We start from the raw sequence: 19,944 nt of genomic DNA on the forward strand, positions 1-19,944 counted from the left end.
CCGGATCCTCTCTCTGTTGCTCCTCTCCTCTTCTTGTCTCCTCAGCCCTTCACCCACATATTTCAGCCCCACTCCTAATTCCTCCATGCATTTTCACCCTTTCCTACTTCCTTGTAGTCTCCCCCACAGCCGCTTTCAGTGTAGTCACGCAACGCTTTCTCCCCTGAGTAGGCGGCTGTGGGGGAGACTAACTTCCTTGTTGTTGCTGTTAATTCTTTCGTAAGCTTTCTTTAAAAAAGCATAAAAATAAACTACCAAATAAAAAAATTGTGCATTATTCTTAGGATGCATGTGATGTCCGGTAGAGACGCCATTTTGATTTACTTTGAGAAAATATTTGGTCGTTGTGTCTTTTAAAGTGCTTACGACACCCGAATCAATATTTTCAGCATTGATTGTACATGAGGTGAATAGTTGAATGGTAAAATATTTTTATATGATTTGAGTGATGCATCTAGAAGATATCAAGGTTTATACTTCCAATATGTTAATGATGTGACGTCATAGGCGGCATTTGAGCTTATTTGTCATCATCGGTAAATTGAAAAAGTGATTACTATGAGAAAACAAACTTCCAATAACCTTTCTATAAACCATGAGTAAGATAATGATGTTTTATATGGAATATTTTACTGCCCCAGAAAAGTTTTGTATATTTAATAATGCCTCCTGTGGCATACACTCGTAAACATATATGAAGTATAAACCTGCTTAATCAATGCTGAAAATATTTATCTAAGTGTCATGGGCACTTTATATAGTCAAGTCAACCAACATAGCAGCCATGTCCATTTCTCATCGTGGGAAGGAATGCACGCCACCAATGCAACACAAACCATGACTTAATTTCATGAAAAAAACGCAATATAACTATAGACCCCTTGCAGCATGTGGGAATGCAGCTCAATTTAATAAATTAGTTAATAAATTAGTTAATATTAACTATGATTTGGAGGACATAAAAATAGGTTTCCAATTCTCAGTAATACGTCAGTAAGTTTTTTCATCTTTTCACGGTGTATAATTTACCTTTTCATCATTACTGTTTCCAATTCTCAGAAGAACGAAATTCTTTTGTTTTGTCCTTCAAAATGAGCTGCTTTGACATCCCATGCCAGGGGTGTATTAGCATTCGGTTCTAACAAACGGCCAAATATTGCTGTAATAATTGTTTTTCTAGACAGATTTGCATTCATCCTTGAACCAGGGAGGTGGGAGGGAGATGTAATGCAAACGGTAATTAGTCGGTATTGTTATGTAAAGACGCGTGGGTGTTATCACAAGACGCAGTCTTTTGTTTGAGGTCGTGAATAAATACCATCGACTTTGTCTCATTTTCTCACTGGACTTTGAAGATGACTTCCGCTCAGGTTGTCGAAACGTCAGTCACCAACAACACTCGTACGGAGGATCACATTTCACATTAGGTGAACTCGTTCTTATTCTTAAAGGGCAACTTACCCCCCAAAATGACCCATTTTTAAGAGAAAGTACATCGAATGAGAAACACAAAAATTCAATTTTTAGAGGGGATAGAGCATCCGTGTTCCTAAAAAAATAATTTCAAAACATCGCATATATCGCTCTGGTGGCCGCCATCTTGCACTTTTATCGCGGGCTCAGAAAAACAGGTAATGACGTCACAACGTCATAAGAGTTCACGGCGTCAAGTTGTTTACGAGCGTTTGGTTGACTTCTTCCCCTGTTTCTGAGACGTTTTACTCAATATTTTACGAACGAAATACGGCCTGGTCATTCAATTAAAGGCATGTCAGAGTCTAATTCTTTTTCCGAAGACTCGGACAGCTCGAGAGACGATTTTGCTCAAGAATTTTTAGAAACGGACGAGTTTGTTTTACGGCCATATCAGTTCGAACCAGAAATAGAAATCTCCTCAGATGAAGAGTTCAGAGAAGGATCTGACAGTGACATTATTGAAGACGATGAACAAGAGAACAATCGACTAACAAATTCAGATTGGTAAGTTTTACTTCTTTCTTATCACGATAAAACTCAACTACGTATCCATTTTTTACAGTCGTGTTTACCACTTTCTTGCACTGTATATTTATGCATTTTAATCTGCCTCACGACCTTTGCAACCAAAAGCAAAACCAACTGTCACAATTAAACATCGCTTGGTTGTCAATAAGTTATATACTGTAGGACACAGATTCAGGGATATAGTTGTGTCACAATTTGTGTATATACTCTCACTTGGGACAATCATTGATAGTGTTCAAAAATACTAAGGATTGTTTTATTTGTTAATAGGTGTACCTGTGGTAGCTGCCAAATTATGGATACAATAGCTGAATGCATTTGTTGCCAAGAAATCCAAAAAGTAGTTGCAACATGCCAGTCTGTTGTTGAAGATGGAGATGCTGATGAACCACCACCATGCATTACTCAACATCCTGGATTCTTACCTGTTTGTGGCAATAAGTATGTTCTTCGAACCGCATGGGCTCAGTACAAACAGCAATACAGAGATGCTTATGAAGGCCCAGAGCAGAAGCAGTACAGACACATTGCATATAGACAACTAGCAAGATGGTGCTGGGGAGTTCTTGGAAAGGAAGTTCGGGTTGTTCTGCCCTCTTGTGCTGTCATGTGCATCAGAGCACACTTCCCTCCTCCTGGACTAGAGGAGGACTTTCAGTTTGAGGGTTTTCATTATGCAGATGATTAGCTTGATATAATGTTGCATGGAGTGAATATATACATTTTATTTATTCCTTACTTCAGTTACTATACAGAGTGGATTTTTTTCTATCAGGAAAAATTCCTGGAATTGCAATTTTTTGGCATATTTAATTGCAAGATAATTGAAAACAAAAACATAGACTAGAAAAAGCTGAGACCAATATGCATAAGAATCATGTATTCATTTAGGATGCAGTACACGGAAAGGTGTGTTATATAAATTTCTTTTTTATATAAAAAGCTTTTTGTTGGTACAAACATTTTTTGAATGTTTTACATATTTTATTATTAAAAACACACTAAACAAAATACCCAGCTGAATAGTGAACCTAGTGTACAAAGCACTAGTGAACACGATCACTAGCCAACCAAGCAAAATTTGCAGTTATACGAGTCCTGGCAGCAAAAAAGTTAAATATGCTGAAGCAAATGTCACCATTCAATTGGATATTTTTCTTTAATATATTCATACTGGGGGAGACTCCCATATATAAGGTAGTGTAGATAGGTAAAGAAAAGACCTCTTTTTTACAGTCAATTCTTACCTAAATGGAAATAATATTTTAATAAAATTTTCATTTGAACATCTAAAAGGTACTGCATACTTATCTGCCCGTTTCATCAGGTCCCCTTGTCATTTTTAAAAATTACATATTTTGTATATAGCATTTATACTTGGGTCTGTCGTGTACCTTTCCATATCTGGGAGCTTTTTTCATTAAGGGATATCTTTTACCAGTATTTTACACGACTGTCCAAAGATAGCCTGCAAAGCAGAGGGGGATTGGGACTTGAGGGAGGGGAAGAAGGACCAAACAGTGGAGGGTCATATGACCTGCAGGTACACAAAGGCTAATTCTAATTTAGATTATCTTGAAAACCTGGACCGGTGTTTCTGAATCAATTCCTGTTTATCCGGTGCAGGCAAACTTGCAATGTTTGCTGGTAGGTCTACTTCTTCAATTTCCTGGAGGTCAACTTCTGAGCCATCACACAATCCCAGCACTTTCTTTTGAAGCTCAGGAAGGAAAGAATAACTTTTCTTTTCCAACACAGGCTTAACTACCCAACGCTTGTGCATTTTTGGGAAACATGGGCGGTATCTTGCCTCTCCCATCCTCATCCCCGGCTTTTGAATCACAGCTTGGTTCCTTCCTGTGTTGTGGTTGTTGTCAATGGCTGCCAGTTGTGTTCTAGCAACCATACCCTTGTAGGAGAAGTGCTCTCTCTTTGGGCAGTACTTCAGGATCATGGAGTGGTATACTTCAAGCCCACCTGTGTGACAGAAGTCAGTGAGCTTTGCCAAGTCCTTCAGCAGTTTTGGTTGAAGGACCACTTCTTCAAGGGCTACATGAGCTGCAGATCCTGGTTTTAGCCAGCACTTTTTACGAGCTTCTCTCCGGGTTAGTCGAGGATGGTCACATTTTTTGAAGATCTCTGCATCTCTCCAAGAATGCTTGTTTGTCACATGATGCAAGATAGAGACCCACTTCTCTCTCAACAGCTGCACACTACCATTGCATGTTGCTGCACACCACCACAGATGGTTTGAGACCGACTGGATCCAATGTGAAAGGTCAGCACTTTTTTTCAACTTGGCCTTCTTGTTGAGTTTCTTCACAACAGATTTTGACAAATGCCATACGTCATATTGGTGTTTGATGTGGCTGTAATCTTTTTCCATGGTGCTAGTGATTGAGGTATGTCTGTCAGTAGTTATCCTCTTGATGTTAATATCGTCCTCATCCTCAAGACTACCAAGACTCCTAATGAAACCTTCTTTCTCCATAGCATTTGAAGATGTTGTTTCTGTGACCTGAACCACAGAGAAGGAAACTATCTTCCCTGAGTCATTGTCCATAAATGTGTATGTACCATACTTGGCATTATGGCCAGGGCTGTCACACCGTCCATCCCCATTCAAGTATACAAGAGGCTTACTTGACAGTTCTTGTAAAACGGCTCTTCTTTCTCTTTCCCAGGTATCATTTATTACAGGAAATAGATACCTATTCTGATTTTGGTAAAAAACTTTTTCACTGATAAATTGTAACCCAAGACATGAGGCAAAGTTTTGGATTCTTGTAAAAGTGTTACCAGTGAACAAAATAGATGAGCAGATTAGAAGGTTTCCTACCGGTGCACGATTGATGAGAGGCTGGGAATTCCACAAGCAGTTGTGACCTTTCATACATATGGTTTTAACCGTTACCATGCTTCCTGTGCAGGTAATGTTGGTGTCAGTTACGATGGAACCACAGTTGATACAAAACCTGAACAGTTCACCTAGGCATGCTGCAAATACCAAATACTTTGGCTCTTTGATGTAGGTGTCAAAGTGATACTCAGGTTCAGACTCTTTGTCTGTTGAAGAATTTGTTTCTTGTGATGAGATAATGTATTCATCCTCTTCATCACTTGAAAAAAGATTCACTTCTTCATCTGACAAAGGAAGAGACCCACAGGACTTTGCAGATTTCTGTGGTGATACATCATTCTTGCAAGACTTTTGTGGTGACACACTCATGGGTACAGAGGGAGCAGTATAGCTGTATGGATGGTCATGCAGGATACTGTTCAATTGCTCAAATGTTGAATTTCCTTCTACTTGAATGCAGGCATCAGAAGTCTCAACACTAACATCCACATTTTCTGTTTGGGTTGAGGTGCTTTTTCGTATTGAAAGCTTTTCATCCAGACAGCACTGGACTCCAAAGTCCCTTTTGTTGGAAGGTGTTTCATCGAAGGAAACCTCCATATCAGATTCTTCAACCATTTCATCAAGTGCATGTGTAGTTGGAGTCAGTAGGTTATCCAATGTCTTATGGGGAAAAAGAAGTAAACATAATCATTTATAGAACAAATACAAATAACAATGAATGGCAGTTACTGGGGTTCTCACTGATTCCGATAGTTGAGACGACACTCAAGCTTTAATTGTTTATAGGACTTTCATTGACTCCATATGAAAGAGCGTATAACTTATTCATCCGCAATTCATCATAACTAAACCCGCAGCGGTAAACTTAGTATTAAGAATTTAATGCATTGGTTTGGTCTGAGCACAGTCACAGACCAGTCACGAAATAGCTCTAATATATATATAAGACTTACATATTACACTGACAATCTAGCAGTGCACGTGCGAACACAAACTACAAATCACCTACCTCTTTTTGTCGTTGTCGTCTTATACGGTTTTCTGTCGTAGCTCTTCTTTTACTAGGGATGATTGAAAAGTTAAAAATACTTGGAATTGCATCAGCCTTTAACCTCCCTTTTCTTTTTTCGCCTGTTAGTTGCTCCATAAGGTCGGATTCGAAGCAACCATCCTCGAAGTGCTCGCTACATACATAGCAATTCTTCAATGGCGGCAGATTTGCTCGTCTTAGACGAGAAATCCAAGCTTTCTGAATTTGTAAATCTTTAGGAATCTTGTGATAGCTAACATCTTTTGTTTTTGTCGAATAGTTAGTGCATTCAGGCACGCAACAATTAACCATTTTGTCGAAAAAGCCACTTCAAACTCTCATGCTTACAGAAAAACTCTACATATCCAAACACACGTTGACGTTGTGACGTCACACCTGAATGCGGTAATTTATCGCGGGCTCAAAGATGGCGGCCACCAGAGCGATATATGCGATGTTTTGAAATTATTTTTTTAGGAACACGGATGCTCTATCCCCTCTAAAAATTAAATTTTTGTGTTTCTCATTTGATGTACTTTCTCTTAAAAATGGGTCATTTTGGGGGGTAAGTTGCCCTTTAATTGTTTTTCTTTCGGTGATCGGTATTATCGGCAGGTAAACGATGTTACTATGGGTACTACTACCGACCCTAGTTACGCCAATTTGTTGGTTATATCGAAAAGCTTGTTTTTCAACAGTATACTGGACCTTAACCTGCGTTTTTTGGACGGTATGTTGATGATTGTATTGGTGCTACTTCATGTTCTCGTAATGACTTAGATTCTTTCATCTCTTTTGTTAACTCTTTTCACCCTGCCTTAGACTTAACGTGGGAGGTTAGTGATACATCAGTCACTTTCCTTGACACCTTGGTCAGTGTTAATGACGTCTTAGCACTAGTGTCCATTACAAACCTACTGATTCTCATTCTTATTTACTCTACTCGTCCTCTCATCCTAAGCACACTCTTAACGCTATTCCTTTCTCGCAATTTCTTCGTCTTCGTCCTTTGTGCAGTGATGATCTTGAATTTTATCAGTGTTAAATGTTCTGAGATGCGTTCCTTCCTCTTAAGCGTAATTATCCTGCTCATGTTATTGATCACACCATACGCAAAGTTTCTACCATTGATCAGTCGCACCACCGCTCTCACTCCTCACACTCGTCCCTCTAATGATCGCATTCCTTTCACTCTTACGTATCATCCTATTAATAGCTCCATTAAACCCATTTTAATCACAACTTTTCTCTGCTTGATTCTGATACTCGCACTTCTGCTATTTTTAACAACCTCCCTCTTTTTTCTTATAAAACAGTTGATAGATAGATAATTTGTAACACCGTATGGTATGTAAAAATGAAACTGACGTTTCGGACGTTAGTCCTTCATCGGAGTAAACCGATTTACTCCGATGAAGGACTAACGTCCGAAACGTCAGTTTCATTTTTACATACCATACGGTGTTACAAATTATCTATCTATCAACTGTTTTACTGAAAACACCGACGCAGTTTACACTAGTTTTCCACCTTTTTCTTATAAACGTGATCGTAATCTTTGTTCTTTCTTAGCCAAGGGAGTTCTTCCCTCTGACGAAAAACCTGGTACTTTTCGCTGCTCTTGTAAACGTTGTTAAACTTATCCTCATATAGCCTCTCACACTTTTGTTATCGGTCCTAAATCCACTGTTCAAATCACTGACCACTTTGTTTGTACCACTTCTAATGTTGTATATTGCATCAAATGTACTCGCTGTCATCTTTTGTATGTGGGCGAGACCTGCCGCCGTCTCGGAGATCGCATTTGCAATCATCTTTATGATATTTGCAATAACGATCCTACCAAACCAGTTTAATAAAGCTAACCATTCTCATTGTTTCCGGTCTTTCTTTAATAAACGGCAACAATGATTGTCGCAAGACCTAAGAAACGCGGCTTATTCACCTATTGGGCACTCTTAGCCCAGACGGGATTAATGAACGCTTTGCTTTTAACTAACCCACTCTTTTGTATTTTTATTGGTTTTTTTTCGTTTCCTTGCCCACCTTGTTCTCATTGGTTTCTTTTGTCCTATTCTCATTATATAAACACTCCTTTCTACCACCTCTTTCTCATCCCATCCCACACGGCTTACTGCCCCATCTATCTAGTACTAATTTTTCGTGGGATTGCCAGCTCACTCACAGGTAGCCCAAGCTTGGTTTCTGTGGTGTCCTGTTATAAGGAAATGTATGGGGAATCATCAAAAATTTCAATAAAATCATCAAAACGTGAAATAAAGCCTCGAAATTTTACCCTATCATTGAGAAATAGCACTTCTTTCGCTCTGCGTGGTTATTTTTTGAATTTAGCCCGTTTTAAGGATTTTTTTCCCCACCAGCAAGAAATAAGAGAAGGTTGGAAACTCGGGATCCAAAAGCGAGCCATCACGAGTCTTTGAAACCTCGTACGTCTTCGAATTTTCTTTCCAGCGCCAAATTTTAGTCATGACCCTTCTCTCACATCCCTATAGAACCGAGAAAGTCGCATTAGAGATTAGTCTTCGCGTCTTTAAGCCATGAAATTTGCCTGTATTCACATACTACCTCGCTTGTTCTGACCCGTACTTGGAGCTCACTGTACACCAGTTCAACGGATTTCTTTCGGCAACCGACCCGAGGTCACGCCGGAAGTCTTCGTATCGTAAATGCGGATTCGATTTGGATATCGTATTTCTTCGAAATTATAAGTTAAATACTTTTGTATCTTAGGCTGTTAAAAAATACACTCACCATAATTTTCGAAATTATAAGTTAAATACTTTCGTATCTTAGGCCGTTAAAAAATACACTCACCATAATTTTCGAAATCATAAGTTAAATACTTTTGTATCTTAGGCCGTTAAAAAATACACTCACCATAATTTTCGAAATCATAAGTTAAATACTTTTGTATCTTAGGCCGTTAAAAAATACACTCACCATAATTTCGAAGAAATACGATATCCAAATCGAATCCGCATTTTACGATACGAAGACTTCCGGCGTGACCTCGGGTCGGTTGCCGAAAGAAATCCGTTGAACTGGTGTACGATGAGCTCCAAGTACAGGTCAGAACAAGCGAGGTAGTATGTGAATACAGGCAAATTTCATGGCTTAAAGACGCGAAGACTAATCTCTAATGCGACTTTCTCGGTTCTATAGGGATGTGAGAGAAGGGTCATGACTAAAATTTGGCGCTGGAAAGAAAATTCGAAGACGTACGAGGTTTCAAAGACTCGTGATGGCTCGCTTTTGGATCCCGAGTTTCCAACCTTCTCTTATTTCTTACTGGTGGGGAAAAAAATCCTTAAAACGGGCTAAATTCAAAAAATAACCACGCAGAGCGAAAGAAGTGCTATTTCTCAATGATAGGGTAAAATTTCGAGGCTTTATTTCACGTTTTGATGATTTTATTGAAATTTTTGATGATTCCCCATACATTTCCTTATAACAGGACACCACAGAAACCAAGCTTGGGCTACCTGTGGCTCACTAGATACACTGTGCTGACGAGGCCCAATACAGGCCGAAACAGCTGTCCACAGTTTCTAGTTGAGCTGGCTAATTTTTTACGCGACTTGAAGTTGTGAAAGGCCCATTGGCCCTCTTCTTCAGTCGTTTCATACAAGGCTCGTAATTTACCTCTTAGGCATGCGCATGATCTTATTTGATATCCGAGCCCATCCCACACGGCTTACTGCCTCATCTAGACCCTTATTAGAAGAAATCCTCATTTCCTTATTTTCTGATTTTTTGGTGCTATTTTCATTAATATGCGGACTCGCGAGCTGCGAGCAGCCGCTGAAATTTGGTTTCTCTGTTTGATGAGTTTTGATTGACGGGAGCCAAAAAAAAAACAAATTTCAGCGTGCAGCTCGCAACTACAGAGTTCGTAATTGCAGTAAATCACTCAGGAAAATGACATGGGAATATTAAGTGCGAAAACAGCAGTTTATGAAAAGAATTTAAACGAAGCAACACAAATGGCCCTTAGATAAAAACTGATTTCATGATCATTGATTTGCCTCTGATTTTTTATATTTGATAACGAGGTTATTAATTTATCATAAAATTCAATCTCGATGAATGAAAATGAAGTGGAACCTCTCCTAACGTACATGCACCTCTATATTACGGACACCTCTATATTTAGTAGTACAGATATTTAAGTCCAAAGAACCACCAAACATACTTTTTTCACAGACCCGACCTCTATATTACCGACACCTCTATATTACGACACCCCTATATTACGGACAGCCAGCTGGATATTTATGTCCCAGCAATATCACCATACATAGACACCTCTATATCACGGACACCTCTATATTACGGACACTACATTCTGACCCTTCGGTGTCTTAGCGTCCGTATCAGTTATAGAGGTAGCGCCGTAAGACAAAAAACATGACTGTCTTGAATCTAGACTGAGAACTGACAACAATTAATGATGTTGATTTTAAATCAATACATGCTATATAAACACGGCCCGGAGTAGTTCCCTGTTGTATTATTTGATATTGGAATAATATTGATATTGAAGATCACCTGTGCCAAATTTATTCAAGAGAGACATGACTCATTAACCACTTTCACCAAAATGGCTTCAAGTATATTGTCCAAAAATAGCTCAGTTTTTAGACAAATTTTCCCGCCTTAAAAAATCGCGCGTGCGAGACTGCGTCACTGTAATACCTCCTGGACTTGAAGGTCGTCCAATATCGACCAAGAAGTTCCTTATCATTATTCTAATTAAAGCAATATCCATTGGTTTGGTTGTTCTATAAGCGGCTTTCGTTCCGCTTTTTTTTCCTTGGTAGTTTTGTCAAAAGTTATAGGCCTAGGATTGCAGCATCGGTAGCATCAAAAATAGAATATATGTGAAAGGTCCATTTAGATCTATACACCCAATTCAAATTTTTTTTTTCGTCCAGTCATCACCTTTGAAGTTAGAATGGAAGTAAATTTATTTGCTTCCCTTCAAAACCACACTGAACTAGGTTACGAGAGTCTCACTATAAATTATTGAACAGAATTATCTTCACGAATCAGCTACTCTACAAAATTGGCAAATGAGACTCATCTTCCTGTGCTTTTTGTGGAAAAGAAGCAGAAACTTTGGAACATCTTTTCTTCTTTCGTGAAAAAATCCAAACGTTTTGGAAACTTGTCAGTAAAATGTTAAACGATGAAAATATTTTTGAGGGAACAGTAACGTTCAACGAAGTATTTTTTGGAATCCTTCAAGGCAAGAAATATCAACAGTTGTAAAATTGTAAATGATTTAATTCTAGAAGGAAAATATCTTATGTATTATTATAAATTGAATGATAAACCTCTCTCATTAGAAATCCTTAAAGCAAGATTAAGAAGGACCTATGATATCGAATTATTTATTGCGAGAGAAAATAATAGAGTATCACCCACCAGGAAAAATGGAATCCTATATCGTATTAGCCGAACCTTACTATTACTTCTTTTTTCTCTCTCTCTCTTATACTTTGTCTTGTTTTTTTTTTTTTTTTGTTTTTTTTTTTTTGTTTTTTTTTTTTGTTTCTACTTGTCTATCCGATTGTTAAACGACTATTATCATTATTCTAGCATAAAAATGTCAATAAAATACAGAAAAAAAAAATTTTTTTTGAAGTGATTAACGATAGCTTTTAATCTGGCACTTGATAAAGGCTGTATAGCTGTTAAAAGGACCATGCGCCAAGGCAATAACACCTACTGATACTGCCAATCAATCTTTACATCCAATCAAATAACTAGTGATATCAAAAAAAATTTAAGTAGGTACATCCATATAGAATGATTGCCATTATAATCTATACGTTCACCTGTTACTAGAGACTTTGAAGACCTTGGTAGGTTCAAGGTAAATGATCAATTTTTAAACTATCAAATTGCATTTCTATTATTTGTGTAACGGGCAGATTTTAATTACCAGAAACCTATAGTTTGGTTTGGTTGGTTTAATCTTTCAGCATTTCTAGTACGAACTAAATTACCATCATAAATTAATTTTCTTTTTCCTGATGCCATAATCTTTTTTAAAAGCACATTATAAAGTGGATGGGGAGGGCTTAATTTTTTTTCATACGGAACTCAAACCAATGCAAAATAAGATTTCATTCGTTGGAAGTCAAAGTCAAAGTCTCCTGACTCCGCCGTCCCGCCGTCTCAATCAGGAATTCAATCTCGACTTCGGTTTTCTAATGCAATAGACCTAATCCGCTAACGTGTTGCTATAAACGTTTCCACCCAATTCAAACCACATGGGAGTAAGTTTCATTTGTTCGTTATATTTTGGCCGGTTTCAGAGTTGAATTCGTAGAGACAAACGCTTCTATTCCCAGAAGGTTTGAATTGGGTGGTAACGTACGTTAGCCGATTAGGTGTATGTTTACATGTTTATGAATAACCGTTTTTCGCTCAAAAATGAAAACTCTTGCGTCAGTGTTAGGCCTTAAAGTGAGTGTAAAACTTAATTTCTTAGATTTTCCATGAACTATTCAGGTCTTTCCAACTGTTTTGAAACAGTGACGTAGAAAGGACGTCACTACATAACTGAGGTGTCACGAAGCTCGTGAAAAGTTGACCAGTAAAAAATTAAATCAGCTTATTTTCAACTGACGTTGTCAGTTGAAAATCAGCTGATTGAAGCAAGAACAAAGCAGTTTTGCTCGTTTATATTTTTCTTTTTGTGCTCGTTATCTTCTTAGTTTCAAACAGCTTCTTCGCGTAGCTTTCATTATATTGTTTTACATAGTTCTCTTTTTCTTTTTACTTGAAACTTCAAGTCCATTAGCTAAATTAAATCCCTTACCTTGTAGCCATTTCCTCTCTCTTTTCTCTTGTTCTACTTTCTTTTTCTCCGCAGCTTCCTTCCTCTTTCTTTTTTCCTTTTGCATTTGTGTGGAATACATGCTCAATCGTTAAAAAAACTCGCATTATCTACAACTTCAATAGTCCGGTCCCTTAGTTCACGAGTTCACAGTGTCTTTTGGTTCTTCCCTTCTGTTTTATTTTTGTGAAAACCAGAGAAAAACTAATATTTAACGTTAAAGAAAGGCTTCGTTATATCATACTCAATTACTATCTAATGGTTTTCAATGGTGTAGGTTTATCGTAGGTTTAAGCAAGTGATTGACCTCACGATATGCGAGATTAACCGCTATTGAAAAAGTATTAGTAAATCTAGAGAAAAATCAGAACCAATCAGTCCTATTTGTCAAGGCAACTCACGAAAACGCTGTAAAATTAAGAGTGGAGTTTTTTGCCAAAAGTAAACAAAACAAAACAAATAAATAAATAGATAAATAAAAGAAAGAAAATAAAAAAGGCGAGAGCGAAGAAAGCAACAGCGGGAGATAAACTAACGCGTGGGAATCATATATACGTCATAGAAAAGGCAACTTGTTGTAAACGTAGTGTAGAAGATAAAATCAAGAGAATATGAACTATGAGAAGGAATCCCCGTGCCCCATCATGTGCACACTTTGATGCTATTTTTAGAATCTATTCTAAAAATATCTATTCTAAAATCTAGAATCTATTCTAAAAGTATCATCCAATGATATCATTTATTTGATCGTTTGATTTTCTGCACGCGCATAGTACGCGCACGCTCTACGCTGTTTGCTAACGTTTTCTTGTGCTTTTCTTATGTTCAAATGTTCAAATCTGCCCTCAAGATGACCATAGAGGTCGAAAGCTTTGGAAAATAAATGTAAAAATACTCCAGAAAGTTGAACAAATTACTACTTCAATTTCCTGTCGTATTTACTAAGCTTTACGTGCACATTCATATTCAGGGCAGAGTCGAAATAACGGAAAACCCCCAAAAAGTAAGCCTAAAAAAAACAAAAAAACAAAAAAAACCAGCGTAAATGCGCGTGAAGAAAAACAAATGGTTTAATAATAGCATCAAACTGTGCACATAATGGTTACATAATGGCTATATAGGGGGAATTCCTTCTCTTAGTTGATTTTCTCTTGATAAAATATATGTGTATAAATGTAATTCAGCCACGATTAATAATTTTGATATTCCGAGGGTTTTAATATTCTTTATGTATACATTTTCTTTCGTTCATTCTTTTATTTAGGAACCAACAAGAGGGCTCCATTAATCCTAAAGCATGAAGACCATTGTTCCCCTCATTTACTTCATGCTTCTTTGTGTTTGCGTGGTCCAAACCCGGATAATTGAATTCCCAAGCGCTGTTAAACATTGCCTAAAGAAATGCAGCGAGTTTTGGCAGGCTTGTGTCACGGCTTGTGGACCCAATCTAAACGTCTGTACGCGATGCACCTCTATGGCCGAGACATGCAGAAGGAATTGTTTTCAACCAAAAACGGATCGACGCCGACTGAACACGAAGAAAACCATTCGAGAATTTACTTCCCATAGTAGAGAAATACAAGATAATGTGAGGATAGATAGTTCTGACAAAGCCAGCAGTCAACAAGTTGAATACAAGTCAATTAAACAAGTTAAACAGGTTTTTCCATAGCAGCCAAATGGTATCTTGACCTTGAATGACCAGGCGAACCAGTTGAAAGAACAACTTATGAGATATAGCAAATGAAAAGATGACGAAACTGTATATTTATTTATTTATATAATCAAAATAAATGAGGTGTTTGAAAAAAACGTCTTGATATTGGTGTGGTTGGTTGAAGGAACAACGTAGGAAGTACATGATATCGCTTCTGTTGAGTTTACTTAATTTAGTTCTTCGAAGGAAGTTTCAAGATAAATAAAATCCAATTAGAAAAAGGTTTCAAATTCAACCCTGTAGCCCCGGCGCGATGACGCGAATATCTTAGGTACTGTTCCTGGATCTAACAAGGGCTTAGTAGCCGGGCCGTTATGATTTTGTCGTATTTTGATACTTTAGAGACCTTTGAACATCAATCTATTCTATACCTTTAAACACAAGAACGATGTATCTTATAGCTCATGCTTGATTAAATACTAGTGCGTTATATTTTTGATACGTGTATTACAAAAAGTTATTCATGCTTATTGTCAGGCCAAGTTTTAGGTTCAATATTTAGGGATTGTTGGCCCATTTCCCTCGGATGGGGTTGACGACTTCTTCTTGAGGATTCAGACTCGTCTCTCAAATCCACAGTTTCTCCGAACCGTCTTAAACAAGACGTCAGGGCTTGCTTCATTACTTGTCGAATGTCTCGCTTGAGGAAAGAGTAGACAAATGGATTCATGGCAGAGTTAGAGAGATAAAGTAAACGCGAGACCAACGTGATCTGCAACGGTGGATTGCACAGTTCCTAACTGCTTACAAACCTCCCTGTATATGGAGAAACCGTAGCAGACGATAAATAGAAACACTACAAGAGTGAAGACTTTGACAGTAGATCGTTCATTCTTTGCTTTGGATTGTGATTGGTTGTTGACTTGAGAAGCGTTCTGACATGCTATCTGTCTGGAGTGTTTTCCTCACGATCAGGTAGATCGGAATATGGGTGACTAACATCAGGATACAAGGAGTAATTTCAATAATCAACGTCTGTAGAATCATAAAAGTCTTTTCGTAAGATGCTTTTTCGGAGGGTTGTTTGTATTTCCACGCGATTGGAATAACGCTGACAATGAATGGGATGACCCAAGCAACCGCCATGAGGAACAAGGCTTTTCGTTGTGTCATGAACGTCTGGTAAGCATAAGGAAAAACAACTGCAAGAAATCGGTCTAATGTCATCACACACAAGTTAGAGATAGATGAAAAAAGTAAGAAGTTGATCGCGGTAAACAAAGTTGACCAATCACATTCATGAAAAGAGCAATGGTAGGTAGCTGGGATGATGACAACCCCCGTCAAAAGATCAGCCACTGCTAAGGATACAATGAATTGGTTTGGGATGTTGTTACGCAGTCTTCTGCGGATCATTACGGTGATGATAATGATTGAGTTACCAGAAATTATGAATACACCAATAATCCATCGAAGGGTCCAATACCAGTCCAGGCTTCGAGGAGAAGTACTGTTGTCTTTGCTTGGAAAACTGCTTTTATTGGTTTGGTTGTCCATCATTTGGCGGGTTCGAATTTCTAAATCAAGCAAGGATGATACTTGGTTTGATTAGTAGATCTTGAGAGATGTGTCCAGGAAGATCTTGGTTCAAAACTGATATGTATTCAGGAAGGTCTTGGTTCAACAATGGGATTTGTCCAGGAAGATCTTGGTTCAACAATGGGATGTGTCCAGGAAGATCTTGGTTCGAGAATGGATGTGCCCAGGACGATCTTGGATCAAGTCTAGGATGTGTCCAGGAAGATCTTGGTTCAAGAATGGATGTGCTCAGGACGATCTTGGATCAAGTCTAGAAGTGTCCAGGAAGATCTTGGTTCGAGACTGGGATGTGTCCAGGAAGATCTTGGTTCAAGAATGGATGTGCCCAGGACGATCTTGGATCAAGTCTAGGATGTGTCCAGGAAGATCTTGGTTCAAGAATGGATGTGCTCAGGACGATCTTGGATCAAGTCTAGAAGTGTCCAGGAAGATCTTGGTTCGAGACTGGGATGTGTCCAGGAAGATCTTGGTTCAAGAATGGATGTGCTCAGGACGATCTTGGATCAAGTCCAGGATGTGTCCAGGAAGATCGTGGTTGAAGACTGGGATGTGTCCAGGAAGATCTTGGTTCAAGACTAGAATGTGTCAAGGAAGATCTTGGAAGACAAAACACTGTGAATTATATATAACTCTATCTAAGACCTAAGAAAATTTATCAATTGGAAGTTTGCAGAGTAAAAATTGAGTAAAATCACCTTCCCCCCCAAAAAAACCCGGTCATACCCTATTTAGGGGAGCATTGCCCTAGAGGCTAAATATCAAATGAGAGTACCCCCACAACCGGAGATATCTCAGTCATAATTGCAATGCGATTGAACAAGGGATAAAAACCTAGACAACTTTAAAAAAAGCATTTCTTTTCTGTAGAGTGCTACAATTCACACAATTTTACTTCATATAGAATATATATTGACCAGGTTTGTTTTTAATATTAAACATACCAGTACTGAAAAAGGATACTGGCAAGTTCATGCAACAAAATATTTAAAACCTTCGTGGAAATTTCCAAATTATTTTTCTATTTACACTTAGTATTTGGATAGCCGAGTGAAGAGAAAAAAAAGGCAATTGAAATTGGTCCTACGAAGTGACTTTTCTTCCACTGGATTCCATTTGCCGGGAATTTAGAAGTTGATTTGCGAAGGGAGGAAAAACCGGAGCAAGAACCCAAAAAAGAAAACCCTCGATGCCGGGAGAGAACCACCAGCACTTCTTCTCACATGTAAATGTCTCACGGGGTTTTTCACTATGCGTTCTTAGCATTTTGTTTGCTATCGCTTTAAGTCTTTCCAGAGCTAAAATCACTTGAAGAACAAACCGACAATTCAAACGGTCTACATGACCGTCTATTCTATTTAAAATCTTTAGAACAACTAGTTAAACTTATGTTTTCCCTTCGTTAGTCTTATCAACATAGCTACAACCACAATCTAAGTATTTTACAAACACATTACCTTCAACTGAGTAGGATCGAGATTCAAAAGACGGTCGTTTCTTGTCGACTTCTCAAGGCAATCTTTTTTTCCTTGCAAACAGTTTCGTTTACTCACAACGCAGTGACTTAATGCAATTTCAACGTTCACTTCTATTATAGCATCTGATCGATCTTTAATTTCGCTTAAATTCATTAAAATCCAGCTGTCTTTTTGGATAAAAGAACTCCAATTTAGTAGCTTCGAAACAACTCAAATTTCACCTAAAAAATCTTTTTAATGTTGTTTTCGTCAAAATGTTTGATTTGTTAAATTTTCAATGGGATTTTAAAGCGAATCAGTTAACAAAATCTTTGAGTACTATGAAGCTAATTCTCATTACCAAACTAATTTAGACTACATGATTAAGATTTTTGCTTTGAAACGTAAGTATACTTCATCTTTATTGAAATAATTACATTTTTAACCACATTTTAACGAAAACGCAAAATATTATTTTTCGCACAGTGTGTTTATTATGACACGGATCCAGCCATGATAAGCATACACCGAATCGAAATATGGCGACCAATTTGAATAACTATTGTTCTGCGATGACTAGCGACTGACTAGCCTCGTGTTCACGTGGAAACATAAAAGCATTTTCACATGTATAGGAGGCTAGTCAGTCGCTAGTCAGTGCATAACAATAGCTATTCAAATTGGTCGCCATATTTCGATTCGGTGTATAAAATAGAATATTCATCATCATTAATTTTTAATCACCATATTTATTATCATTATCATAAAGAATACTATTTTTCAATATTACGAAAGTTGTTTCAGTCTTAAGCAAGTTCATTAATTTTTTAATTTTTTCGACTTTTTTCAAAGGCAATTGAATTTACAAGTGAATGCTTGACACGCCGGGATACTGTCGGCTTCTGTTTACCAATTCAAGTACACGTAGCTATTTAATCCATAAATACTCTCAGCAAGACGCTAAGTCATAGCAGGACGGCACATCTGGGACCGAAACTAACGATGGCTGCAAAGAAGACTTAACATACAGAGGCTCTCAGGAATAAAATGTTTAAAATTACTATAGTACTGTAGATTCAATTATAATGTTGTTGAGTAGTGAACTGATTACCATTTGTACCAAACTTATTGTCGAAAGGTATGAACATCGTATGCGTATATGGTACTGTTATGCCACAGTTTTATATGATTTATCTTTCTTTACCAAAGTGCTGTGTGGTATAATGGACTAGGTTTTAATAGCATCTAGTTGTTTTGGTTAAATAGTGGTTTGTGCTAGGGCCGAACCAACGTTTTAAAGTTACATTTCCATTGAGGATTATGGACAAGATTAATTTATAGTTTCATGAACTTTGTAGTTACACATTGTAGGTGTATGGCTAAAGTCATGGCCAGAGTCATTATTGTATTCAAGTTAACATTCGTTTATGACGCATTTGTAATTCATTGATCGATATTGTAATCAGGTGAGATTATTAATGCACACAGAACTGTTTAGGTTAGTGTCGAATTAGGAAGTTCTTTTCTGTACGCAGCTGTTTAAGACCACCCCTTAGGCCTCCTTAATTGGCAAATGTTTATGTTAAATTAGTTCATCTCAGGAAGTTCTGCCTTTGGGTCGCTTGAATAAGGCTTAAAAACCTTCGCACTAAGAATTTTAATTCTTAAAAGAAACGAGTGTATGTGTGGCTGTAGAAGAGCAGCACAAGAAGAACACAATTCTCGACTTTCACATCCCCATAATGCCTTGCGTTTTTTGGGGGTAACCAATCTAAAAACTGTCCCAAATTGAAAGGTTTCTTAATTGAATTTATACTATACCTGCTTTTATCTGTACAACACTGATTATCAGTTTATTCCAAGTTATTTTTGCGTCTACAGATCATCAAGAGTTTTGGTCTTACAGAAAATGTATTGACTTACGAAAAAATGTTTAAAATTTACCTTAAACGTCTTCAAGCTTCTATCTTTTTCTGTTTTTTACTTCTTCATTTTATCTTTGGATACCAAACAAGGTATTTTCAACATTGTCTGATCAGCCTTCAGCAAAATAAGTGGGTTTTTACCCTCTGGTTACCCCCCAAAGACGCAAAGGATTATGGGGATGGAAAGTCGAGAATTAAAAACGAATCAGCAAAGCTCTTGGAAGGTCCATCCCTGCCTCGGAGATACTGTGTACTAACAGTACATTCTTTTATTATTATATTAATACCAATATATTTCGTGATCCATGTGTTTTTATCGGCACACATAATACTGCTCGTCTAGCAATAAAGTCTGACATTTTAGATATCGAAAGTGGCCTATTTTATTTAATATTAAGAGAGAATTCTTTTGGTATTAAAGCAGTGAGCGCCAAAAACTATTTTCTTGAAGAAAGGCTGTTGTACAAGGCTAAAGTCTTGATATTCAGAAAGTTTAACTTGTTTGGAAGTGGAGATGACCGATGAAAGTGGAATCAAAGTGTTA

At 37.6% G+C, this 19,944-nt stretch overlaps 2 protein-coding genes and 1 pseudogene across 3 annotated transcripts; 1 reads left to right on the forward strand and 2 right to left on the reverse strand.

The window, feature by feature from the left end:
- The first annotated feature begins 1,580 nt into the window (after positions 1-1,580).
- LOC148905580 (uncharacterized) lies at positions 1,581-3,299 on the forward strand. Its single transcript, XM_089040187.1, has 2 exons — positions 1,581-1,980; positions 2,275-3,299. Exons 1-2 carry the CDS (start codon positions 1,769-1,771, stop codon positions 2,690-2,692), a joined length of 630 nt encoding a protein of 209 aa, XP_088896313.1. The 5' UTR covers positions 1,581-1,768; the 3' UTR covers positions 2,693-3,299.
- On the reverse strand, positions 2,870-6,399 carry LOC148905581 (uncharacterized). Its single transcript, XM_089040186.1, has 2 exons — positions 5,877-6,399; positions 2,870-5,527 (listed from the first exon to the last, which is right to left on the reverse strand). Exons 1-2 carry the CDS (start codon positions 6,207-6,209, stop codon positions 3,575-3,577), a joined length of 2,286 nt encoding a protein of 761 aa, XP_088896312.1. The 5' UTR covers positions 6,210-6,399; the 3' UTR covers positions 2,870-3,574.
- Positions 6,400-13,962: 7,563 nt separating this feature from the next.
- On the reverse strand, positions 13,963-17,615 carry LOC116295727 (octopamine receptor beta-2R-like; annotated as a pseudogene). The gene is made up of 2 exons (XR_016121676.1): positions 17,476-17,615; positions 13,963-16,617 (listed from the first exon to the last, which is right to left on the reverse strand). The product of XR_016121676.1 is annotated as an octopamine receptor beta-2R-like (transcript).
- Positions 17,616-19,944: the final 2,329 nt, after the last annotated feature.

Source organism: Actinia tenebrosa, unplaced genomic scaffold (assembly GCF_029948245.1).
Source record: "Actinia tenebrosa isolate PJP-AT-01 unplaced genomic scaffold, QUT_ActTen_1.0 PGA_scaffold7__59_contigs__length_16204524, whole genome shotgun sequence".
NCBI lineage: Eukaryota > Metazoa > Cnidaria > Anthozoa > Actiniaria > Actiniidae > Actinia > Actinia tenebrosa.